Source organism: Aulostomus chinensis, chromosome 6 (assembly GCF_037954235.1).
Source record: "Aulostomus chinensis isolate RoL2024-O1b breed Wild chromosome 6, RoL_Achi_v1.0, whole genome shotgun sequence".
In the NCBI taxonomy this organism is placed as follows: Eukaryota; Metazoa; Chordata; class Actinopteri; order Syngnathiformes; family Aulostomidae; genus Aulostomus; species Aulostomus chinensis.
The window spans coordinates 27,755,658-27,777,664 of NC_141325.1; the positions used below are offsets into that span (position 1 = coordinate 27,755,658).

Consider the following 22,007-nt stretch of genomic DNA (forward strand, 5'->3'; position numbering starts at 1 on the left):
GAGCCCAACTCTTTCGTCAGACCAGCTGAATCACGGCCCATCTTGAGACAATGAGCTAATTATTTCTTTTAAAGTCAGCACAGGCAAATACTTGTGCCGATGCTGTTGACCAAAGCGCTGGCAGCCAAGATCTGGTGTGCTGCACGAGACTGCTCACCACTAAATGCACGACAGTTAGTCACTCTGGACGAATGTATCTGGTAAATGATGTAATGTGATGTGACGTAATGGTCACAGCAGGTTCAATATGGTAAGGTCAAGTAAATACTCTTGGTTTGGTGAAACACAGAGATGAAAAAGGCTACACATGACTGGATTTGGTCACATAAACTGGAGCGAGTACTCCCTGGGAGTTTCAGGTCAATGGCTTTCAGTTGGAAACCTGCTCATTAAGTGAGTTTTTTTTTTTTTTTAAATAAAAAGCAAAGATGGCAACGATTCAGAACAAAAGACACAATCCATGGATCCGTTTTGATTAATGTGTTTTGTTGGACCATTACAAAACAGTCTCGGATGCCAGGAATCAGATTGTGATGAAGGCAAAACAAAGGATTCCTCCCACCATGCTGTTCTTTTTGAATCATACTAATTGTGGTGCTAAAATTGTAAGTCAAAACAGAGTGGCCTCTTCGATTTGATGGTAACAGGCAAAGAGAATGACTCTTGCATAAGGGATACTTACAACTGCTTATCATCTATGAGTATCAAATCCATAGTGGTCGTTTGTGTTCATTTGGTGTACTGTTTAACACACGTTTTCCCTGTGCCATGAACACAACGCTTGTCTGATGCTACATAGGTCAGTGATGGCAGTCTATACTGTTGCTATATGGACTATAAGTGTGAGCTGTATGTTAGAGGTGCTGCCATCAGTTATTCCATAAACAGCAGGGAAATGAGCTATGGTCTACCTTGAGCCAGGGTGCCGTTCCAATCATTCCCCTGGTTTTCCTCTCCCTGGGACATCAGTCATTAAAACTAGCAGACCTGAACCCAAATACACAGCTACAGAATAGACCTTGTTCTCCACCGTCCAGCGGCTGACACCAGAGAGAAACGGGCTCCAGGTCCCGCACTGACATGACTTTACTTCATCTGACTCGGGGGCTGGCTTGTTCAAGATGATGACAAAGAGTGATCACCACTGCTATAAATCAAACTCACCGCATTAACGTTTGGGACGATCATATAGCCGCAAATGAGATAATCATTAGCTCCATGTGTGACATGAGGATTGAAACTTTCACTGCTATGGAGACAACGTCGGCACAGTAACATAACACAGAACACAGTGTACAAAAAAGAATACATTTTAACATTCAAGAACCCACAAATACAAGTTGAGCTCACAAAGACGTTTTTTTTTTTCTCTCTCCTGAATGACCTCTCTGTAATTCCAGTGTGTTTAGGTTGACGCTAGTAGCCACTGAGAGCTAACAACAGCAAAACTGTCCAAAAATGTCACTTTTCAAAGTCTCAAGATCATCTTCCATTATAACGCACATCTTAGGCAGCTGCAAACAGATAAACTAGAACACTTCTGCACTACTGTGAACGAGTACAAGAGAGTTGGTTCAAACTCAATACACCAACACTGATTTAGTGAAAATGTTTTTGGACGGTTTTGATGTTTAGTCACCATTAGCGTCAAGCTGAATATACGTAGCTTACTTTTTCTGCGTTTTTGAGTCACAGAAGATGGAAAACCACCTCAGCGAGCTCAAGACACGTCTGTGTACTTGAAAGGAAGAAAAAAAATCTTTTCAGGACAAGTATTGCTTTAATAGGCAGCGCATACATTCGTGTTCCTCTGCACGTACTGTAATAAAGCCATAGTTTTTATAGTTGGTGAGTTTTCCAGGGACTTCTTTGTATTTGTACAGGCTGGACTGGTCATTGGGCTGCAAAAGTAGGTCAAATATGTGGCTGACATAATCCACACAGAGTCCCAAACTACACCGAGGGCTGAGTTTTCTGAAACCTGAACTCTACTACTGACACTTCCCCTGATGATTGAGCCGTACGTGTTTACCGTAAAAACGTCTGGACTCTTCCCGCTCCTCCTGAGACATGCTGCCTCCAGGGTGCCAGTGTTCAGGCACATGCGATACACATCTTGAAAGATTATATTTTAACTTAATCCTGCATGACATGGGGCTTGTTTTGTTGTCATGTTTTGCTTTCCCAGACAGCATCTGTTAAAAAGCCTTTACACAGTGAGTATGATCCTTTGGATTCTTTCCAAATGATGTAAGGAGGGCCCTCTTGTAAAAGAGCTCTAAGAACCATACGAAAATCTTTAGCACACATGACGAGTGGGGAGGGGAACCTTGATCTTTAAATTCCAACGTACAAGACATGATGTCAAGCATAATATATGAAGATGCTGGGTTGTTTCTGGGTTTAGACTTTGAAAAACGGATTTAAAGGGATCAGGAGCATAAAATTACAACTGAATTTGCTTTTGTCTCCATAAATCAAGGTATGTCAGACACACCGCCAATGCTTCTGGCATCTCCAGAGCTGCATAGCGAAACATTGTTAAAACTCGTTGCATGAGTTACATTGTGTGAAGGCCACACAGGCAGGTCATGCTTTCGACATCAGACTAATGAAGTCTGGACAAAATCCTGTTGCAGCGAATTCTCACACATTCCATATTTACTGGTCTCATTTGGTGGTTTCTGACACAGTTGGGGTGAGCTTGACAGTCCTATTCTTTCCACTCAGATCATAAAAGTCAGATATTTTTCCTCTCAACAGAACAGACGTTGCAGGTCTAGCAACCCAGCGGTGACTTCGGCGCAGTAAGGCTATGGAATATTTAAGCACCCTCTTTCCACGCCACATAATAGAGGAAAATGTTAATAGTTCTATTAATACATTTTTTACCAGAGCCACAGAGAACAAATGCGGCAAAAAAACCAAACCAAAACAGGTCCATTTCAACAACAACTGACTTAAATGATTTCACATTTTAGAGGTTTGTCTGTTGAACACACACAACAAACAGCCAGCAACCGTCGGCTCAGGGTGACAAGGTCAGCAACGGTCACCGGTGAACCATCCATCACGGCAGCAGACAGGGAGACATGCTGGCCTTGTACACACCCGCATTGAAACAGAAACTCACTATGCTGCCTCAACCAGGAGGTAAACACTAAATCAACAATCTTATTACCATGGAAACACCGACTGACCTTATTATTGTAGAACAGCAGTTAGGCTAAATATTGATGCTGCAATATATTGATTCATGAGTATCAAATGTTATTATGTGTATTAAAAGTCGTTGTTGTAAAAAACAGATTTTTTTGTCACCAATTTGCCAAGTTGTACATTTGTGTGTGTTTGTGTGTGTGTGGGAAACAGAGGGTGGAGCACAAAGCTTGATCTGATTTGAGAAACTAAGACAACAAGCAGCATCTTTTAAAGGGTATTTATATCCATTTACTTCAATATTGTGGTGCGTTATATTTGAAATGTCATGCAATTCGCCACTTATCGAAACCTGTAAACACACACACACACACACACACACACAAGTGAATTAAAGCTTTATGAAGAAGAACACGGTGAGGAGAGATGAGGATGAGCACCATTTCTGTTCAGGCGAATCACTGACAACATATAAGGAGCGTTGCTTTGTTAGCGGCTGTTCCCGCAGCTACATGCCGTTCAGAAATCCTCAGACTTCAGGCGACGAGACCTCAGAGGTGTGGTAATACTGGACTAGTCCAGGACAGGATATGATGCAAAAGTAATTCCCTGGTTACACTGCCCTTTTTTATAATTTGGGCACAACTGATTCTCTTGCCAACTGGCGACGTGTCCAGGATGACCCAATGACATCTGGGATAGGCTCCAGAAGCCTTGAACAGGATAAATGTTGTAGACAATAGATGGATGCATGATTCTCTTGCAGTTCCGTGAATGTCTGACATGGTCGTGCGTCATCGCTCCAGTTTGACATGTTTGTTGGTGTCTTTCTGTGAATGACCCCTCCTCTGCACCTTAGGGTGTTTGTATTCCTCAAATATTTTTCTGGTTTCACACCAGCTGCATGACAGAAAGTTCATCACCACGCCTCTCTGGCTCGGTGTGAATTCTTGGGAGGATGACCTGCAGTAATCACACCTGGGCTCAGCCGGATATTACACAGATTTTGTCCTCAGGAGCTGGCAGTGTAAAGCCTATTAAGGTCCAATTTGACTGATTGGGACATTCCTCACACACACAGCTCCTCTGGGTGATACTGGTTCATGTTGGAGAGCATGTGTGACAGACAACTGAACGATTCCCTCGCAGAGGTACATGGACGCTTCTCAGCAGGGCGTGCTGAGGCTTTGCACGTGTGCTCACCATTAATATCCTTTTTCCCTATTTCACATTTCTTAGCTGACATGCTTGTTGTTTTGATGTGAATTTGCTTGAGTTGAAGTGTTTAAGCTCACTGAATTGTTGGTGTAAATATGCATCGTCTGCATGTGCTATTGATGAGTATATTTGTCCGTCAACCAAACACTTTTATTCATGACAGTCAGAGGATGAATCCTGCTGAACACCTCCAACAAGTCAAAAGTTGAATTTACAATGTAAAACATCACTATCTCCTGATTGAACTGGCACAAAATGCAGTTCATAATACAGAATACGTACATACAGAATGTATGTTTGAGTGACATTTCTCTACAGCTGAATTACTGTGATAAAGCCTTGACTTTTAGTGCTGAATTTTAGTGGCTATATGTTCTGTTCTGAGCAAAAGGCTGTAAAACAACATTCCGTTTAGCTTCACATCAACTTCCATGCACTGCTGAAACACCAAACTAAGTTTCTGAACATCGTAAACACCACACCTGCAGCTTCGCATCTGCACGTTAGCATCCTATGTGTATCGTGCTCAGATCTTACCTTTGTGGCAAAGTGTGTCACAGAACCTCTATCGGGGCCGCATGCGTTTGCTTCATTTTCATGAAAATCGTGATTTTTGTTGCTTTTAAATAATTTATGGTGAAATTTCATGACCTGAATCACTATTTATGCACTTTCACACACTATAGACACGTTAAAGTGCTGCTCTTTACCATTCATATCACAAAAACAGTTTTTCTTGATATTTTACTCGATATTTTAATGAATTTAACATGTGTTTGCTTGACTCATCCAGCCTCACAAATAACTGAGTAAACCAAATGCTTTATTATAACACTGGTCACTAAATTGTACTGAGAACAGAAGCTTTACTCAGGTGAAATCCCTCAGCATGCTCATTCATTCACCAACGGACATCTGTGAAACATTTCCACGTGAGTCCACTTTCCGGGATCTCTCCCTCGTGGTGCACGCAGTTCTAAAATGCAATGATTGGATACTATTTCAATATGAGAGTAACATTTTCCCCCTTGACATTTATGTGATCCTGTTCCTCCACCTGCTGAGGATTAGAGATGGAAAGAGAACTAATCACTACACCAACACCGGGGTTTTGGACGAGACCCAACGAGTCAGTCATACGTTCAACAATGAAAAGCAAGTCAATTTCCCAGCCACAGAGTACCAGCGTCATTCACCAGTCAGCCACAAAATCAGCTGCAGTCGACATTTGAGACGGGAAAGAGCGAGGGAGGACGACGAACAATTGAATAATGATGGCTCCGTATAACGTCTTGATGCATAGGAGTGAATTGCTTTGATTGAAAATATCTTTAAAGAATTAACTTGTCAAATATGTGAATGCTCCTTGAGTCTGGCTTAATCTGGGATGTTATGAAATAAAGTTGTCCAGTTCCTTCTGGTGCCGGATCCTCTGCCAGGAACTTTGTGTCATAAAGCCAGTTGTGCATTCTCGCTGTGTCATCAGGGGAAATATTTAGATGGTTCCATTCATTTTAGGAAGAAATGGAATTGAGCGTGGAAGAAATCAGTGGCTGTCTGCCTTCCATTATTGACGTGAATGTGAATCAAATATATTCTTTCATGTAATGGCCACGTGATGATGTAATTATAGATGTTTTGATATTCAGAGTCTTCTAGTCAGCTGTTGCTTTTAATTCAGCTGGTTGGATTTTAAGAGTTTTGTCGTTTACTTTCTGTCAGGTGCTGTCATGACATTTATTACTCTCCAAAGACAAACCGCAGAAACAGTTTTCCCAGTCTTGTTACATTTCAGTAATAGTGCACCAGAACTGGATTTTTTTCATTAACTGGCACGTTCATCGATTAAAAAAGCAAACCAAAACATGGAAGCAACTTTAAGATGTAATGTAGCCAGTATTTAAAAGTGTAGGCTTAAAGAGAACATATAATTTAAGGGAATGTAAAACAATACCGATGGAAAACTCTGATTGCACCATCATATATGATCATACAATCAGTAGGGATACCTAAATAGCTGCACGCTACAGGAAAAAATGCAGTTCTGGCTTGTGTTCCTTGAACTATTGACTCGTGCTCAGGCTCTGCATTTCATTTACAATTCCTAAGTTTTCTTTTGACAGCTTAATGCATGGCTTCACATGTAATTCACATCGATAAAGCCAGGTAATTGGCACAAAGTAAATTAGCACACTAAACAGAAAGAGGCACTCAGTCATTGTTGTCATTTCTTAATTTCTTTTACTATTTCAAATAAATCCCAACATTTTTTACAGCTAACACACATTAAAGTGAGGCTCCATCTGTAACATATTTAATGTTTATCATCCAGAAGGCAGAGTAACACATCCTGCTCATTGTAAAACAAACTCCACAGCCAAACAAAGAAATTTAATTACACACCAAGCTGCAAAAAGCCACTCAAGTAAATGTTTCCACAGTCTTTTGAGATATGTTGCATGATAATCTGTAGCTTGACAAGCTGCCTAATTTTAGCCACACTCGTGGCACGGCGCTTTGGATGGCAATCAGTTGGACTGCCTGTTGGTTTGGCTGGGCTGAAATATCTCATCAGCTATTGGATTGCCATGAAATTTTGGACAGATATTCATTCATTCCAGATGATGGATCTTTTGTGATGTCCCGACTTTGCCGCTAATGCCACCACAAGTTCAAAAAAATCTCTTTGTCCTTTACTTGGAAATTCACTGTACCACGATAAAACCATTAAGATGTGTCATCTTGTTTCAGGGAGCACGACCAAGCCTTTGCAAAAATACTGCATTTCCCATTAGCCTCAGCTGCACTCTGTGTTTTGTATTCATGGTGCATCCAAGGCACATCGGAAGTTGGATTTCCAACCCGGAGGTTTCTGACTGCCAGCATCATTGCCTTCATGTTGCAGGGTAACTCTGGGAGGGGAAAAAAAGCTACATTAAAATAGCTGTTAATGTTATGTTGCTATACTCAGTTTGATACATAAACACAGTTCACATATCCCACAAGTAAACATCCAATTGTTTACTAATGTGTCAACACAATGTTTTTTCCTCCTGCATCACTTCTTTGTTACTCCAGAAATGCCATTCACATGCATTTGGCTTCAAACGAATGGTAACTGAGGAATGACGACGGCAGAACTTTCAGCAAAAAAATTCTGTTTACAAACACCAAAGCACATAATCCAGTGTAATCCATGTCTGTTTTATCCAGCCATATGCTCAGTTATCCGAAAACACTTTGATTTGAATTAAAAATAAACTAACTCCAGCTCTTCCTGGTTGGCGCTGCGCTGCGAAGGAACGAGGCCGAGCAAGTTGGTTCAAATGAATCTGCCGGATGGTCTCGCTACAGTGAACGGGCGCCTAACTGGAGGGATTATATTTAGTTTTTAGCTGAAATCATTGTGGATTACAAAGAGCCTGATAGAGAGGTTTTCAGAGGCCCTTTCTATTTTTGAGAGACATTTGAAGACTCAACTGTTCAGGGAACACCGAGGCACTTAAATCTGTCCCCTCTGTCCAGAGGGGTAGAATGAGCCAGATGGTTTAAGACCCAGCTCTTAGTGAATACTTAGCACAGACTATGTTGAATATTAACTGTGTTTACATTCAAAAGATACTGTTAATGTTGAATAATTGGTTGTGGTCAATCGTGGTTAAAATATGTTTAGAAAATACACAAACCTGGCACTTCTTCTGCCACTAGATGGCAGCACCTGCGGCCAATCAAACTTGAGGCACTTTGTCGTACCTGCTAAGGTTTTTCCCTCCGGTCTAAGTTCTTGCTTGTGTTGTACGTCGCTTTGGACAAAAGCATCTACCAAATGAAATCGTAGAATTGTAATTTTCAGTTAGTTTTGCTGTAATTTTGCTGCTATAGTGGTTGTTAGCCGTCCCTCCCCAGTAGCTTTGAGCTGCATATCTGTGGCTGGTTCTTTATGTATGCTGGAGTCACAAAAAGTCAATATGCGCATATTAGCATGCTGACATTAGCATTTACCTTAAAGCAAAGCCGTAACTAATCACAATGGCAGCACTGCTAGCTCGACTGTGCTCCCTTATTACCAATTCACACATTGCACATGTGCAGGAACTTCCACATAATCGGAGGTCTGCAGTAGACACATTCCACAGATGCGCACAAGAAGACAAGGTGGCAACCAAGAGGAGGAATTCCTTTGTTGAATCTGACGAAGTGACGAGAGAAAAAGTGGAAGTCAAAGAAAGAAAGAAAATTATGTATGCGGCCACTTGCTGAGGATAGGACCAAGGACTGGGGAGCAGTTCATAAAATACACAGAACACTTTGCTTTTCTAGTGCATGAGAATGTTATGAGTGAGTCATCGAGTGTTACTCATTTATTTAGGTAACTGACGAGCCTTAGATGTCGGATACAGACAGAAATAAATGAAATCTCAGATCTGTAAATTCTTCTGTGATTCTACATGCAGCAAATGCTACTTTATATTACATCTACATGGGCACTGATGAGAGAACTACCAAATACAGAGTCATCTCAGTGGAAAAAGGAAACCCAATGACAACATCATTGGCCGGGTCAAAACTATATTACACTTATTGAAAACAGATAGACAACAGTTCCCGGAGCCAAGTCTTAGCTCGAGAAGTTTATAGAGATTTTGCATGATTGTCCACACTCTGACATAACAACGTGTTGCATATCACATGGACACAATTCAGTGCAGCTCTGTCTTTGACGCAATTACAACACTATCCCTCCGCGAGACGCAGATAAGCGTTGCCCAGTATACACAGAGTTTCCCACATTTCACCTTCAGGCAATGCAGCAGGGTCAGCAGCAGTCACTCCCCCAAACCTGGCTGAAGTCAGACACCTGGATCTGCTTCCTATCTGTCAGACACCTTCCTTCTCTTTTGGGGTAAGTGTTCGTTCACGCCTAATTAGGCTCTGATTAGTGTCACGTCCCTGCTGTCTACCACCAGGACAACCAGCCAGTCCCGGCCAGAAATAGTGGTGGTGAACCAGTGACCAGGGGGCAGGGGGTTGGAAATTTGAGTCCTGTGTGTGTGCATGTGTGTGTGTGTGTGTGTGTGCGTGCGCGGTATGTCTCCTTTGTGTCATGGGGAGGAGGGGGAGGAGAAAGAAGCCTGTTGCTTTCAACAAGAATGTGTTCATTTTAAGCGAGAGGGGGGAGGCTCTGAGCGGAATCTGTCGGCCTACTGAAACACCGCTTAAGATTTTTCATCTTTTAAAAGCAGCGAGGAGACAAGGAGAGAGAGAGAGAGAGAGAGAGAGAGGTGCAGCTGAGAGAGACCAGCCTCTTAGAGCTGTGAGGCAGAAGTGATGGATTCAGCCCACAAAAAAGTGACAGTCTTCTAACAGGCCACAGGCAGCACACAACCTGCCCCTGGACTCTCATCATTCTATCAGGAAACTACACCCACCAGCTAACTCAATTACTGTCTCATCACTGTTCCAACTTCATCAAGTGGATTTGGATACAATCTGCAAGTAAGCTGGGCTAATGACAGTCTTTGAAAACTCTTAAAACGCCTCTACCTTTCCACTGCTGGAATGGACTGAGGTGACACAGAGTGCGTGAGCGGACGGGGAGATCGCAGTGACGAGGACGCCGGAGTGCAGCTGTCACACTTGGGATGACTTTCCAGCAGGAAAAACTTCAATCAGCTCTGGCAGGAGAGCAAGGCAACTGAGGGAGCCTCATCAATACGCTTAAGTTTTCTTGTAAGCATTTTCTCTTATCTATTTATTGCTTTACTTCCTCACTCTCAAGCGATCAAGTGCACATGTTTGTAATGATGACCCTGTGGTTGTACTGAGTGAGCTCAGAATCAGTCATTGCTCCTGCTGCAGTTCACATTAGGTCTACTCATCAAGCCCACGTCATGCAGCACCTATTATCTGACTCACGCTTTGGTACCAGAGGGGTTATTCCACTTGCTGATGATTAACCAGGCAGATGACTTAGTCGAAGTGGGGTGGGGGTGGGGGTTCGGGGGGGGGGGGGGGGTCATTCAGCGCAGGGGGATGCTGGAGAGCAGGCTCTCAAGGTAAAAGTGCTTCTTCATGGAGATGAAGACAAAGCTTGTCAAAACAGAGAAGAAAGTGTTGACGGTGACATGAACAAGAGCCTTGTGGTTGCTTTTATCAGTACCGCTCACTTCTTCTTCTTCTTTTCTTTTTCATCCTCTTAAAAGAAAAGTGACTCTATCCAGTCGTCTGCAACTTCAGGATGTTCCCCTGGGCTCAAGAGGAGAGGAAGCAGGGACTTGAATCCCCTCTTTGTTTCTGTTGCCAGGGTAATGTTTGGATAAGGGGGCTTTGAGGCAGAATGTGGGAACTTATCGAAACAATTCACGAGACCCCCTGCCTCCCTGTCTGACTCCCATCAGCTCAGGAAAGAGACACACAAACCTGAAGTGTCCCATCCAGTGGAAGGTTGAAGTGAGCAGGTAGCTGAGCTTAATCGTGTTCGGCGCTTACAAGATTTACATGCTTGAGGAGAAAATGAGGTCACACTCAAGGTAATAGAACAGCGCAGACTACCATGAGTAAATTGAATTTGACTCTGATCCAACAAATATTGGGTGTCAAGCAGGAGACTCTGCCAGTTCTCAGCAGAGTTGACGCTAATTTGAACACGCTGCACTCAGAGGTCCTGCAAGTGTCCGCTAGCTTTTCTTTTTTTTTCATTCTCCTGACAAATGAGCGCTGTGCGGTTGTGTAGTGATCACCTGTTGCAGATGATGATGATGCGATTATGAAGCATTCATACAGAAAGTAGGACACCAGCAATGAAGTGGGTCAGTAGATGGAGTCTGTCTTGCAGGTGTGGCGGGGATCAAGGATGTAGTGGCCCGGTCGGGCACCCACACGGTCTCGCTCTCCCCGGCTGCCATTGCCATTGACTCTCCATGTGTGTATGGCAGCTCGCTCTAATGAGGTGACTAAGAATGTGAGGAATGCCATGCTCAGGCTGAAATGAGAGGGTGATCAGCTAGTCGTGCAGAGGCTGCGCACCTTCTAATTAATATGTGTTGAGCATTATTGAAAAGAATGGAGCCCGTCACTGACCTAACCGCTGCACCCACTTGATGTGAGATCCGTAAAAGATGGAGGGTAACACAAGTGAAGGCAGCAAACCAAAACATTTTAGTGTAAAGCAGAAGAAGAAATTATTGGGGGGAACTGGCAATCAAATTAGGATATGTGATGTCCTGTCTGAGGGCCTGAGCGGCGTGTGAGACTTCTCAACAGCAGTTAATCATTGCTGCGCGGCCAGTCAATAGCAGCTTGTTAAACTGAACTGATGTCAGAACAATAATGAGCTGAGGCGGCTGTTAACAGCGAGGAAGGTGGAAGTTTTTCTGTTGTTCCCTCTGGCAGACTGCAGATGGGTTAATAACAGGCTGTCTCAGTCGGGGCAGATGGGACTCCGGTCCCTGGGCGCCTGAGCCCAGCAAGTGTTGTTATTTAAAAACATGAATTAATGGAAAAACACACACACACACACGCACACACACACACACACAAAGACATACCACATACACACATTTCATCACAAGCTGCAAGCATTTTCCCCTCAGCTTTGAAGTGAAGTGAAACCCAGAGCTGGAGATTCCGGGCTAACGATGTCCAACATGGGACTCCTCCGCAGCGGGGGCAAATCACACGGCATTTCTCAGAGACAGAGCTCATGTTCCAGAGGGAGAAAACCACAGGAGCCACCAGCCAAATACAGTCATCAGCACATTGCGGAGGACACACTCTGGGCTCATCTTGGTGTGGACTTTCTTCTAAGCTATTATTTATTGCTCTTTAAGGAGTTGATGGATGAGATCATCATTGAGTAATACAACTAACTGTGGTGTGAAAATATTTCGGACAACAGTCTGTAGATCGGTTTGCCAAGGTGACAACATACAGACAGAATTAGGAGGAAAAGTTTCATGGGACATAGAAATAGAAACTAAACTTTTTCTCAGAGGTTTTCAAGAAGTCAAGCGTTTCTGTACCTTTAACCAAATGCATGGGAGAATCTCTCAGTGCAGTGATTTTTTTTTTTTTTTTTTGGTTCTGGAAAAGGTGACCAACAAAGAGAGTCTTCCTATGCATTTCTTTCCCCTCAATAACAAATCTTTTACACACATTCAGTTCTAGACTGATAAAAAGCAGAAGACTCCAATGTGCCAAGGCTCCTGTTTTTGAAGAGCGCTGCATTTCTCTTCTCCATGTATCCAACCTAATGTGCTGGCAGCAAGCCCAGATTAACAAGACAAAAACAGCTCTGCTCGCCTCACAATTTCTTTTTTTTTTTTGCTAAACATCATTTGTTAGATTATCTCATACAACTATTATGTGAGAGGGAGGCATTCGTAGGAATCTCTCCAACTCCAGGCTTCCTTAATGTTTTCTGATTAGACAGGCTCCCTCTTACCCTGCAGAGGTGTTGCCCAGGACCCCTCTGTAATCCAATATGCAGCAGCTTTCAATTAAGGTGCCCCAGGAGTTCAAGGCCTTGTTATCCTTACACAGGAGTTACATTCTCTTCACACTTTCCTCAGTGGCATCTCCTGCAGCTCTAATAACAGCACATTGTCTCCCAAAATTGCCTGCACTTATTTTAATAAAAATACCAACAGTTTGGATTTAGAGGCAAACAGCTGAGCATCTCATTATCACCTTTGCAGGAATGTTAGGGGTCGTGCATCAGGACCCATTTACGGAGAATCTGAGAGTGCAACCAGGACAGGAAACTTTTCAGACATTACCACAGACTCGTTCACGCAGGATACAAAAAGACCTCCGCCAAGGTCCACGTAATATTTCCTGAGAACCTAATGAAAATGTCCGAATCGGGCCCAAAATGTAATGAGTTCTTGTTTGTCCTGCGCCCCACCTCCCCATCAAGGTATTTTTTTTTTCACTGACAGACAGAAATGGCAAAGAAAACGTACAATCACATTTACCTTCTTGGCAGAGGTAAACATGATTAATGAGATTTCAGAGTGTGAATGCAACGTATTTCCCTCTTTTGGTAAGGTCTACTGGACGGGACTTGTGCAACGCGATCAATATTTAAAACAAGTCCATGAATAGCATCATCCGGTAGTGTCTCAAATTTTCCATAAGCAAAGATGTCCAAGCCTGCAGAGGCAAGCGCATAAGAGTATTTCTGTGTGTCATGGACCAGCAGTGGCAGTTGCCCAACGAGAACCTGAGCCAGGACAGCAAACCTGGCTAAACACATTCCCCTAACACCAATCGTTCAGACTAAAGAGATCAGCACATCATTAAAAAGAAATATTTTTCCAAGGGGAAATTGATGGCTTTATTAACTCCATGTTCATACATTTACAACTGTTAGAGCTGAAAACTGATTTAAATTAGCAGAATAAACACCTCATGTCTGTGCACAATGTAGCGACCGCAGGATTTCTGATTTATAAATGCTTCATTCTTTTAGGAGTCAGTTTCATGTACGCAGTAGAAGCCTGAACTCATCTGCGTGTTACCAGAGGGGCGACGTGTGACAAAGTTCCAAATGAGTTTGATAAGGCATTAAAAGGACGGTTTAGTCCACAAAAGTGCTGGAGCTTCAGAGGAAACGGTGCTGCAGTAATCTCCCCATCAGCTGCCGTGAATGCTGACCAGTTCCCGAACCTTAAATAAACTAGCCCTTTGAAATGACTTAACCCTGCCAGCTCCATCGCACAAAGGCTGTATAATGTAACTGAGCCCATATGTGAATCAAGCAAGTCATTGTCCTGGGAAGTCCCGGTGAGCGGGGGGTGGGGGGGGGTAGTCAGGGTTCTATTAGAGAGTGACACAGAGGACGGTTGGTGGTCTTCACCCTCAGGAAGATGGGCTCTTGCCCGTGGCAGTCCTGATCTTGTGTGTTTTTTCCCAGGAGGGGGTGGAATGTTAAGTTTGGATTTGATGTCAGGGCTGCTCTTTCTTTTTTTTCTTTTTGATAACGCACTTTTAGAATGTCATGTGTGGCCAGAGTATAGACTGTATTTGGTGGCTGCAGATGAGACTGCATATGTGCTTTATGTGCTGTAAATGGCGGAGATAAAATGAAGCGCTTCTTTTTTTGAACAAATATTTACTTTTGAACATTTAACAGTCAAACATGGACCTCCTCTTTACGAAGACAAATATCGTTATGCTGTTCAACAGTGTCCCTCTGTCCAAGCTCCGTGTAGCCCAGCCTCAACGCCACACACGTCCACATCTCCAGAGAGGAAGAGTAGACTCAGTTAATCTTAGCAGAGGAAAAAAACTGAGCTCCATCATGGTGCGGAGATTGAGGGGCAGCAGCCATCAATGGCTGTCAATGTTGTGGGGTTTTTTTGTTGTTGTTTTTTTTTGGGGGGGGGCTGTCAGTGTTGTGGTGTCACAAATAGATGATTGCATATGAAAATGGGCAAAAAGACAAGATTCAGCTTTTTTTCCCCATTCTTAGTAAGGGGTGATGGTCAAAATGTGAAACGACAAATTCAATGCCAAGAGACGAGATGTTTTCTGAGCAAATTTAATTACACAACACGTCCAGTGAATCTGACCCATGTATTTGGGAGCGTTAATGAGACACGTGTGCACGCCTCTCTTGGCCTGGTTCAGGAGGACGGCAGCGTGTCCTGATGAGCAGCCTGCTTCATGTCTTTGTCAGTGCAATGGTGAGGGACACCGTTGATGTTTTATCAAAATAAACAAGCAGCTTTTCTCAAAGGTTTTCACCTGTAATACAAAAACTAAAATCATCCTCTGCATTCTCGCAAGAAACATGAGTGTGACAGTGTTTTCTTTACATTTCAGTCATGCTCTCCTTTTTCTTCCCTGATCTCCCCAGGCTTTGGTGAGTTGGACACAAACTCATGGAGGCCCCTTCAATGGTCCTCCTGGGGCTCCTCATTTATGGACTCGTCTTTAGTGTCCAGCAGACTCAGGGCAGCAGCCATGGCAGGGAAAAGGCCCGGGAGTTTGAGAGTAGTGAGGATGGTCTAGAGAGAGAGTTTCTATACACACGTAGGAGCAAACGTGCTCCAGCTGAACAGCACCAGGACAAATGCTCTTACACATTCATTGTGCCACAACAAAAAGTGACGGGAGCTATATGTGTCAACTCCAAGGAGCCTGAGGCCCTGCTGGAGAATCGGGTCAATAAGCAGGAGTTGGAGCTCCTAAATGTGGAGCTGCAGAAACAAAAGAGGCAGATTGAGACCCTTCAGCAACTGGTAGAGGTGGATGGAGGCATCGTCAATGAGGTCAAGCTTCTGAGGAAGGAGAGCCGGAACATGAACTCCCGAGTGACCCAGCTGTACATGCAACTGCTCCACGAAATCATCAGGAAGAGAGACAATGCGCTAGAGCTGGCTCAGATGGAGAACAAGATCCTGAACCAAACCTCGGAGATGCAACAGCTCACCAGCCGCTACAAAGACTTAGAGCATAAGTACCAGCACCTGGCCTCCCTGGCTACCAACCAGTCAGCTCTTATTGCCCTGCTAGAAGAGCACTGCCAGACTCGTCCTCCCCCACGCTATCAAGTCCCTGTCCCCCAGCCGCGGCCTCAGCCACCTCCCCCTCCATCACCACCCCTCAACAAACCGTACCAGCCACCTGTCCTGCCTCGTATTAACAACCCCATCAGCAATGAGATCCAAAGTGACCAGAAGTCTCTTCCGCCGCTCCTTCCTACGATGCCGACTGGCACACACAGTCCGTCCACTACTGACAAACCCTCTGGTGAGTCTAAACACGTCCATTATCACTCCAACAATGTCCAGCTTTTACATGTTCCTATTTTTGATCGACTTACCACCAGCTGCTATCATAGATACTGGTTGCAAACAAAGGATTGTGTGTTGGAGCTGGCAACTATATATTCAGAACCTCTTAATCATTAGTCACAAGACAACACTAAGTACCCATTCTTCCATTCATAGCCCCAAAAAATAATTCCCACACTCTCTCAAGGACTTGCAGCGAGAACAGAAATGCTGTTGTCTGGAGCCTTTTGAGATGCACATTCCCACACAACACAAAGCATGTTGGCAAGGTAAAAATATGTGTCTAAATAGATAGCAGGCCCACTGCACAAGGACTTCTTGAACACACACACTTGGGGACTTAAAATTAGAAAAACGAACCCAGGACAAATCGGCATGGCTACGCTGAGTTTTTTCCATTGACATTTTGTGCAGTTGCTTGCCATTTTCACCAGGCTGCATGTGAACGGTAGCCTTTGTATGGAATGTTTGAAAGGAGGCAAGTAATTTCCTGTCCACAGCTACATGACTAACACCCCAAAAGTTCCATAAACTCACAACACATACAGAAAGCTCCACATAATGCAGAAATAGAGAAATAGATAGACCTGATAGTTGTGAGCAGCACAGAAAGCCAGAGGGACGGAGCCTAAAAAAGAGGGGGCGGGGGTTAAATAAGTAGTAAGAGATACTGGGAGTCAATGATGTCATTTGTTCCACTTGCACCAGGCAAGAATCAGTCATATGTTCCACCAAAGCAACAGACTTATCAGGCAGAACAGAGCAGGGCAGGGCAGCTCTCTGGCTTGTATCGGCTCTACAGAGACATTCCTGAGAGCGAGGGGACGGCACCCAGATAGCGTCCAGCATATTTAATATCACCACAAACATCCGTGTTACCAAAACAAGAACCCGTTGCTGTTCACCTCATTCAAAGATCAAACCTACATTTGGTGTGTCAGCTGCTTAGCAAGAAATCATATTGTTCTTATTTCTATCGTGGATTGTCACATCCACGCCTTTGTGGGAACCCCTAATCTACGCTCTTTTCAACTGTCTCCATTGTGTCTGAGCCTTTGTGTATTGTGCCAGTTGGCAAACCAAACGAGTGTAAAATCTTGAGAACTTAAAACACTTTCACAGCTAACTGAAGCATGAGAGCCGGTTGCCCCATTAGTGTTTTTCCATATCTAGAGTCTGGAGTTTTAGGGTGCAATCATACTAGCACAGAAGCACATGGGTTTCCACTGTTTCACCCAAGCTTGACACAGAGAGACAAAGCAACATGGAGGCGGACAAGAGAGTCTCTCCTTCATTTTTCCAAGCGGCACAACAATATTGCATTTTTTTGTTCACCAAAAACAGATCACAATTTTTATTTGTTCCACAAACCCATGAAATGACTAATAAAAAACACAACGTATCCAGCTGGTCTGCACAATTTACCTCGGAGGAGACGTGTACTACTGATGACTTGTAATCATGTGATGTAATTTTGCTGATTAATCAGCATCACAATCCTGACGTGCGTGCGTAATTATATAACCGCAAAACAGCACAAATGTTGCAGAAATTACTTCTTTTTTGCTAATGGTAATTGATAAACTGAAGAAAACACTGTTATATTGCAAACAGCACTGCACAAATGTTTATGTTTGTATTTCTTTAATGTTTAAGTTCTGAAATATCTCATTTAAAAACTCTCAGTGATTTAGGGTCATTGTTCTTGACGAGCACAGACGCTTGCTACCATAAGTTTATTATATCATCGTGATCGCAGTAGAACTTTTTCACCGTATCGTGCAGCACTACTGCAAATCAGACGAACAAGACTAACAAGCATCTATATGCACTAGTATAAAATAAATGATTAGAAATAAGAAAATCCCATGACACACACTGAGCACACACAGAATTTGCTGTATATGTGAAGCATTCATTCTCTCTGCTTGTGAAAACTGTCAACATGCTGCACTGATTGTCGCAAACCTCCGTGATAATCCTCTTACTGACAACACGTTTTTAAGCTGAGCAGCTGCGATCATCCTTTTAGTTACAAAATTTAAATTCAGATTTACAATACAGAGGGAAACATTCCATCAGACTGGCAACGGGTGTGCAGTCTGAGACGGAGGCTAACAAACTGTTTAAATAGTTGCAGTCGGTCCTACGTGTAATATAACGTCAAGTCTGAGCGGAAAGAAGTCGAATATCAACACTGAAGTGTAAATCCTAACAGAGGATTGAACAGTTTTGCTACTGTTTCATCACTCCATAGTCAGGATTCCCTTTGCCCTCATGCCAGTGTTGCTTTTGGCTGTGCAGCCGGCAGCCATTTCCCTTCTGAGAGAAACTGCCAAAGTAAATTTTACTGTTAAAATGAGAAGCACTTCTGTTGAAAAATGGGATTCCCTATGTCAAAAGAGTACAATATGTTTGTGGTAACATTTGCTTTTGTTTACGAACGCTTGATGTGGCCTCATAGACTAAATTTTACGTGCTGACACATTTCGTTCCAGGTCCATTTAGGGATTGTCTGCACGCTCTGGAGGAAGGCCACGGCACCAGCAGCATGTACTTGGTGAAGCCTGAGAATGCCAACCGTCTCATGCAGGTTTGGTGTGACCAGAGGCACGACCCAGGTGGCTGGACGGTGATCCAGAGGAGGGTGGACGGCTCAGTCAACTTCTTCAGAAACTGGGAGACGTACAAGGTGCAGCAACCTCACACCAAATGAAGCACATCATAATTTCAGAGAAGCAGGTGGCCCTTTTTTTTTCTTTTTTTTTTTACATTAACCAGATGTGACCAAGTAATGAATGGGTAATTGTTGAGTTTTCTGATGTAGTACCTGCTCAAGTGCACAGCCATAATATGACTCAATAATTCCCGCTTCATCAGTTCTGAGGTGACTTCACACTTTAAAAAAAAACAACCTACGAATATTGGACCCAAAGGTAGTCAGTTAAGCATTTCTAATGTATTTTCTAAATATTGCATGAAGAATTCCCTTTTGAGTCCCCTGATAAACAGGGGGAACATTCACTTGTTTGAAATGGAGGGGAAACATTTGTGTGAGGGCCAAGAACTTGCAGCAAAGGTCCTGATTAAATCTTAGCTAAGGGCAACAATAGAGATCTTTCCAAATCTTTTACGAAAAATCTTTAAGCCAAATGAGTTCAGAAATTGCATTTGTACGCTCATCAGGAGGGGTGTTTCCATGATTCAAAGCATGTGTAGGGCAGGGAATACCCCAGACCAGCTTACACATGACCAAAGACAGCAGCCAGTATGTTGGATTTCATACTACACGCACTGTATCCTGCTGTGTTTTCAATAACATAATAACAGTGGAAACATGGACACCTGATGCTAGTCAAACTTGACTCCGAGGGCCCATTTACAATAATGTTCCTTGACGATAAACAACCCCATAGAAAAGCTAAGCTCACAATTGGCTCCAGAATAGGCCCGACGACCCTGAGTCAAGCCTCCACTATCCAAACTCCACGTTCAAAGCCTTTCACAGAGCACTCAGGGAGAATTTCCCAATCACACTGATAATGTCTTCTCTTCACTGCACCTCACAGCAAGGTTTTGGCAATATCGACGGCGAGTACTGGCTGGGCCTGGAGAACATCTACTGGTTAACTAACCAGGGGAACTACAAACTACTGGTGACACTGGAGGACTGGTCTGGACGGAAGGTTTTCGCTGAGTATGCCAGCTTCAGAGTGGAGAACGAAGCAGATTTCTACAAGCTGAGGGTGGGCCGTTACCACGGCAACGCTGGTGATTCTCTCACCTGGCACAACGGAAAACAGTTTACAACACTGGATAGAGACCACGATGTCTACACAGGTAGAAATCCTACTGATCCAGAGTTCAACTTTAAACCAATGATGGACGGAATTTGAATATTTTTTTTGTTTCACCATCTTTCCAGGTAATTGCGCCCACTACCAGAAGGGAGGATGGTGGTACAACTCTTGCGCTCATTCTAATTTGAACGGCGTTTGGTACCGTGGAGGACACTACCGCAGCCGTTACCAAGATGGCGTCTACTGGGCTGAGTTCAGAGGAGGAGCCTATTCGTTAAAGAAAGTGGTCATGATGATACGTCCAAACCCAAACACTTTCCACTAGCCAGTAAAAACAACTCTCTACTTCTCTGAAGAAAGGTTCTAAAATTCATGCTAACATACTATACCTGCTGACAAAGAGTCCAATATAACTAGTTAGCGTTTTGTACTTTCACCTACCAGTCTAGTTGCCGTTTACATCCAAGTTTGTCCGCTCAGACTCATGATAAACTTCATGTGGTGCAGATAGTGAAAGGAATGGAATAAAGAAATGTAAAATGTGGTTTTTGGCAAAATGAAACTCATTATTATTCCCTCAAGGTTCTACTGAGATGGCAAAGAATGCACTCTCAGAAACAGGGGCACAGCAGGCTTCTCTTTCTGTGCTAAAAGTCTGATTATTGGACCTAGAGAGGGCAGCCATTGTACCCCTAAATGTATAAAGATGTACTTGATTTTTCTGGGAGTGTAGCGTTCCTTTGAAGTTGACCTTGTGAATATAAGATTTCATGACTTCATCATGCAGTGACATTTGCGCTAATATTGTTAGACTTAGCATCTGAATACTTGATTTATGGCCAAAAATGAGTTTGTGATGTCACAGGGACTTTGACCTTTGACCAGCAAACTCTAAATGAGAACCAAATTTGCACAAAATTCTCTCCGGTTGTACCTGAGATGTTTTGGACAACCCAAACGCGTCACCCTGCCCGTGGCACTGAAGCGTAAAAGCATCAGTCTGTATTGAAAAAAGCAGATCAATTAATCATTTCAGTGGCTTTGAGATAGAAACCCGACAATGTATATTTGGTATCTATGTACTTTGGGATAGAAAGCAAATGGCAATGACACAGGAAATGTATCCAGTGACTATTTTTTAGTTTCATTCTAAATAGACTCATCAAGTATATCATTTACAGGAACAGTAACATTTTTAGGCTCAGTATTAGCCAGGGTTGCTATTTTGGCAAATCACAATACGAAACAAATCATCTTTGTCAATAACAACAAAGTTTACTCATGCGCAAAAAACAAAAAACAAAATATGAGGAGATAAAGTCTCTTCAACGTGCTGTTTTGTTTTTGTTATTGTTGTTGTTTATTTTAAGTACTTGTCTTGAAATCTTCAATTGCTTGAACAGGTATCCACCAATTTTGCTTGTATGAACCAAGCACTGTATTTACTGTATAAATTTAGTGGTTTGTTGATATCAATAGAGCTGAAACATTGTGTTTGTACATAAGATATTTGTAATATAATGTAATAAAACCTATTATGTCAGTATAAAATTGCAATAAAATATGTACAGCCAGTGTCTTTCTCCCCCTTGGGTATCTCTTGTGTATTTTTGAAAAGTTGTCACTTCAACTCCAGTCAAAATTTCAGCACGAAAAAGATAGTTCACCCAAACGTAAAAAATTCAGTGATAAACTACAGGTCAGGTGAATTTTTTTTGAGACCTCTGCTTGAGTTTGACAGTTAAAGTTGCTCGGCTAATCTCCCAAACTACTCTTGTGAATGGAGACCAATTTTAAAGCATAAAAAAACAAACATTAAAAACAATCAAATTCCTATATACTGTTCATCTGAAGGAATCCAAGTTTCCTAAGGCCTGAACAGGCCACATTCTTTTGAAAAAACTCACAGGACCATGTTTACATTTTTGGGTGAACTATCCCTTTAAGGACTGAAACGTGATAAAGATTTAAAGAAAATGTAATAGATAAGTTATATAAAGAAATGAATAAACCTTGTGAATGAAGGCTA

At 42.9% G+C, this 22,007-nt stretch overlaps 1 protein-coding gene across 1 annotated transcript; it reads left to right on the top strand.

The window, feature by feature from the left end:
* The first annotated feature begins 9,557 nt into the window (after positions 1-9,557).
* angptl2b (angiopoietin-like 2b) lies at positions 9,558-21,557 on the top strand. Its single transcript, XM_086207327.1, has 5 exons — positions 9,558-10,107; positions 15,239-16,134; positions 18,677-18,870; positions 19,748-20,018; positions 20,104-21,557. The coding sequence occupies exons 2-5, from the start codon at positions 15,264-15,266 to the stop codon at positions 20,301-20,303; spliced, it is 1,536 nt and encodes a 511-aa protein (XP_086063453.1). The 5' UTR covers positions 9,558-10,107; positions 15,239-15,263; the 3' UTR covers positions 20,304-21,557.
* The last annotated feature ends 450 nt before the right edge of the window (positions 21,558-22,007 follow it).

Coding starts and splice junctions, on each gene's coding strand:
- angptl2b (XM_086207327.1), top strand. CDS start 15,264: ATGGAGGCCCCTTCAATGGTCCTCCTGGGGCTCCTCATTTATGGACTC. Junction 16,135..18,676: donor CACTACTGACAAACCCTCTG/GTGAGTCTAAAC, acceptor ATTTCGTTCCAG/GTCCATTTAGGGATTGTCTG. Junction 20,019..20,103: donor AGACCACGATGTCTACACAG/GTAGAAATCCTA, acceptor CCATCTTTCCAG/GTAATTGCGCCCACTACCAG.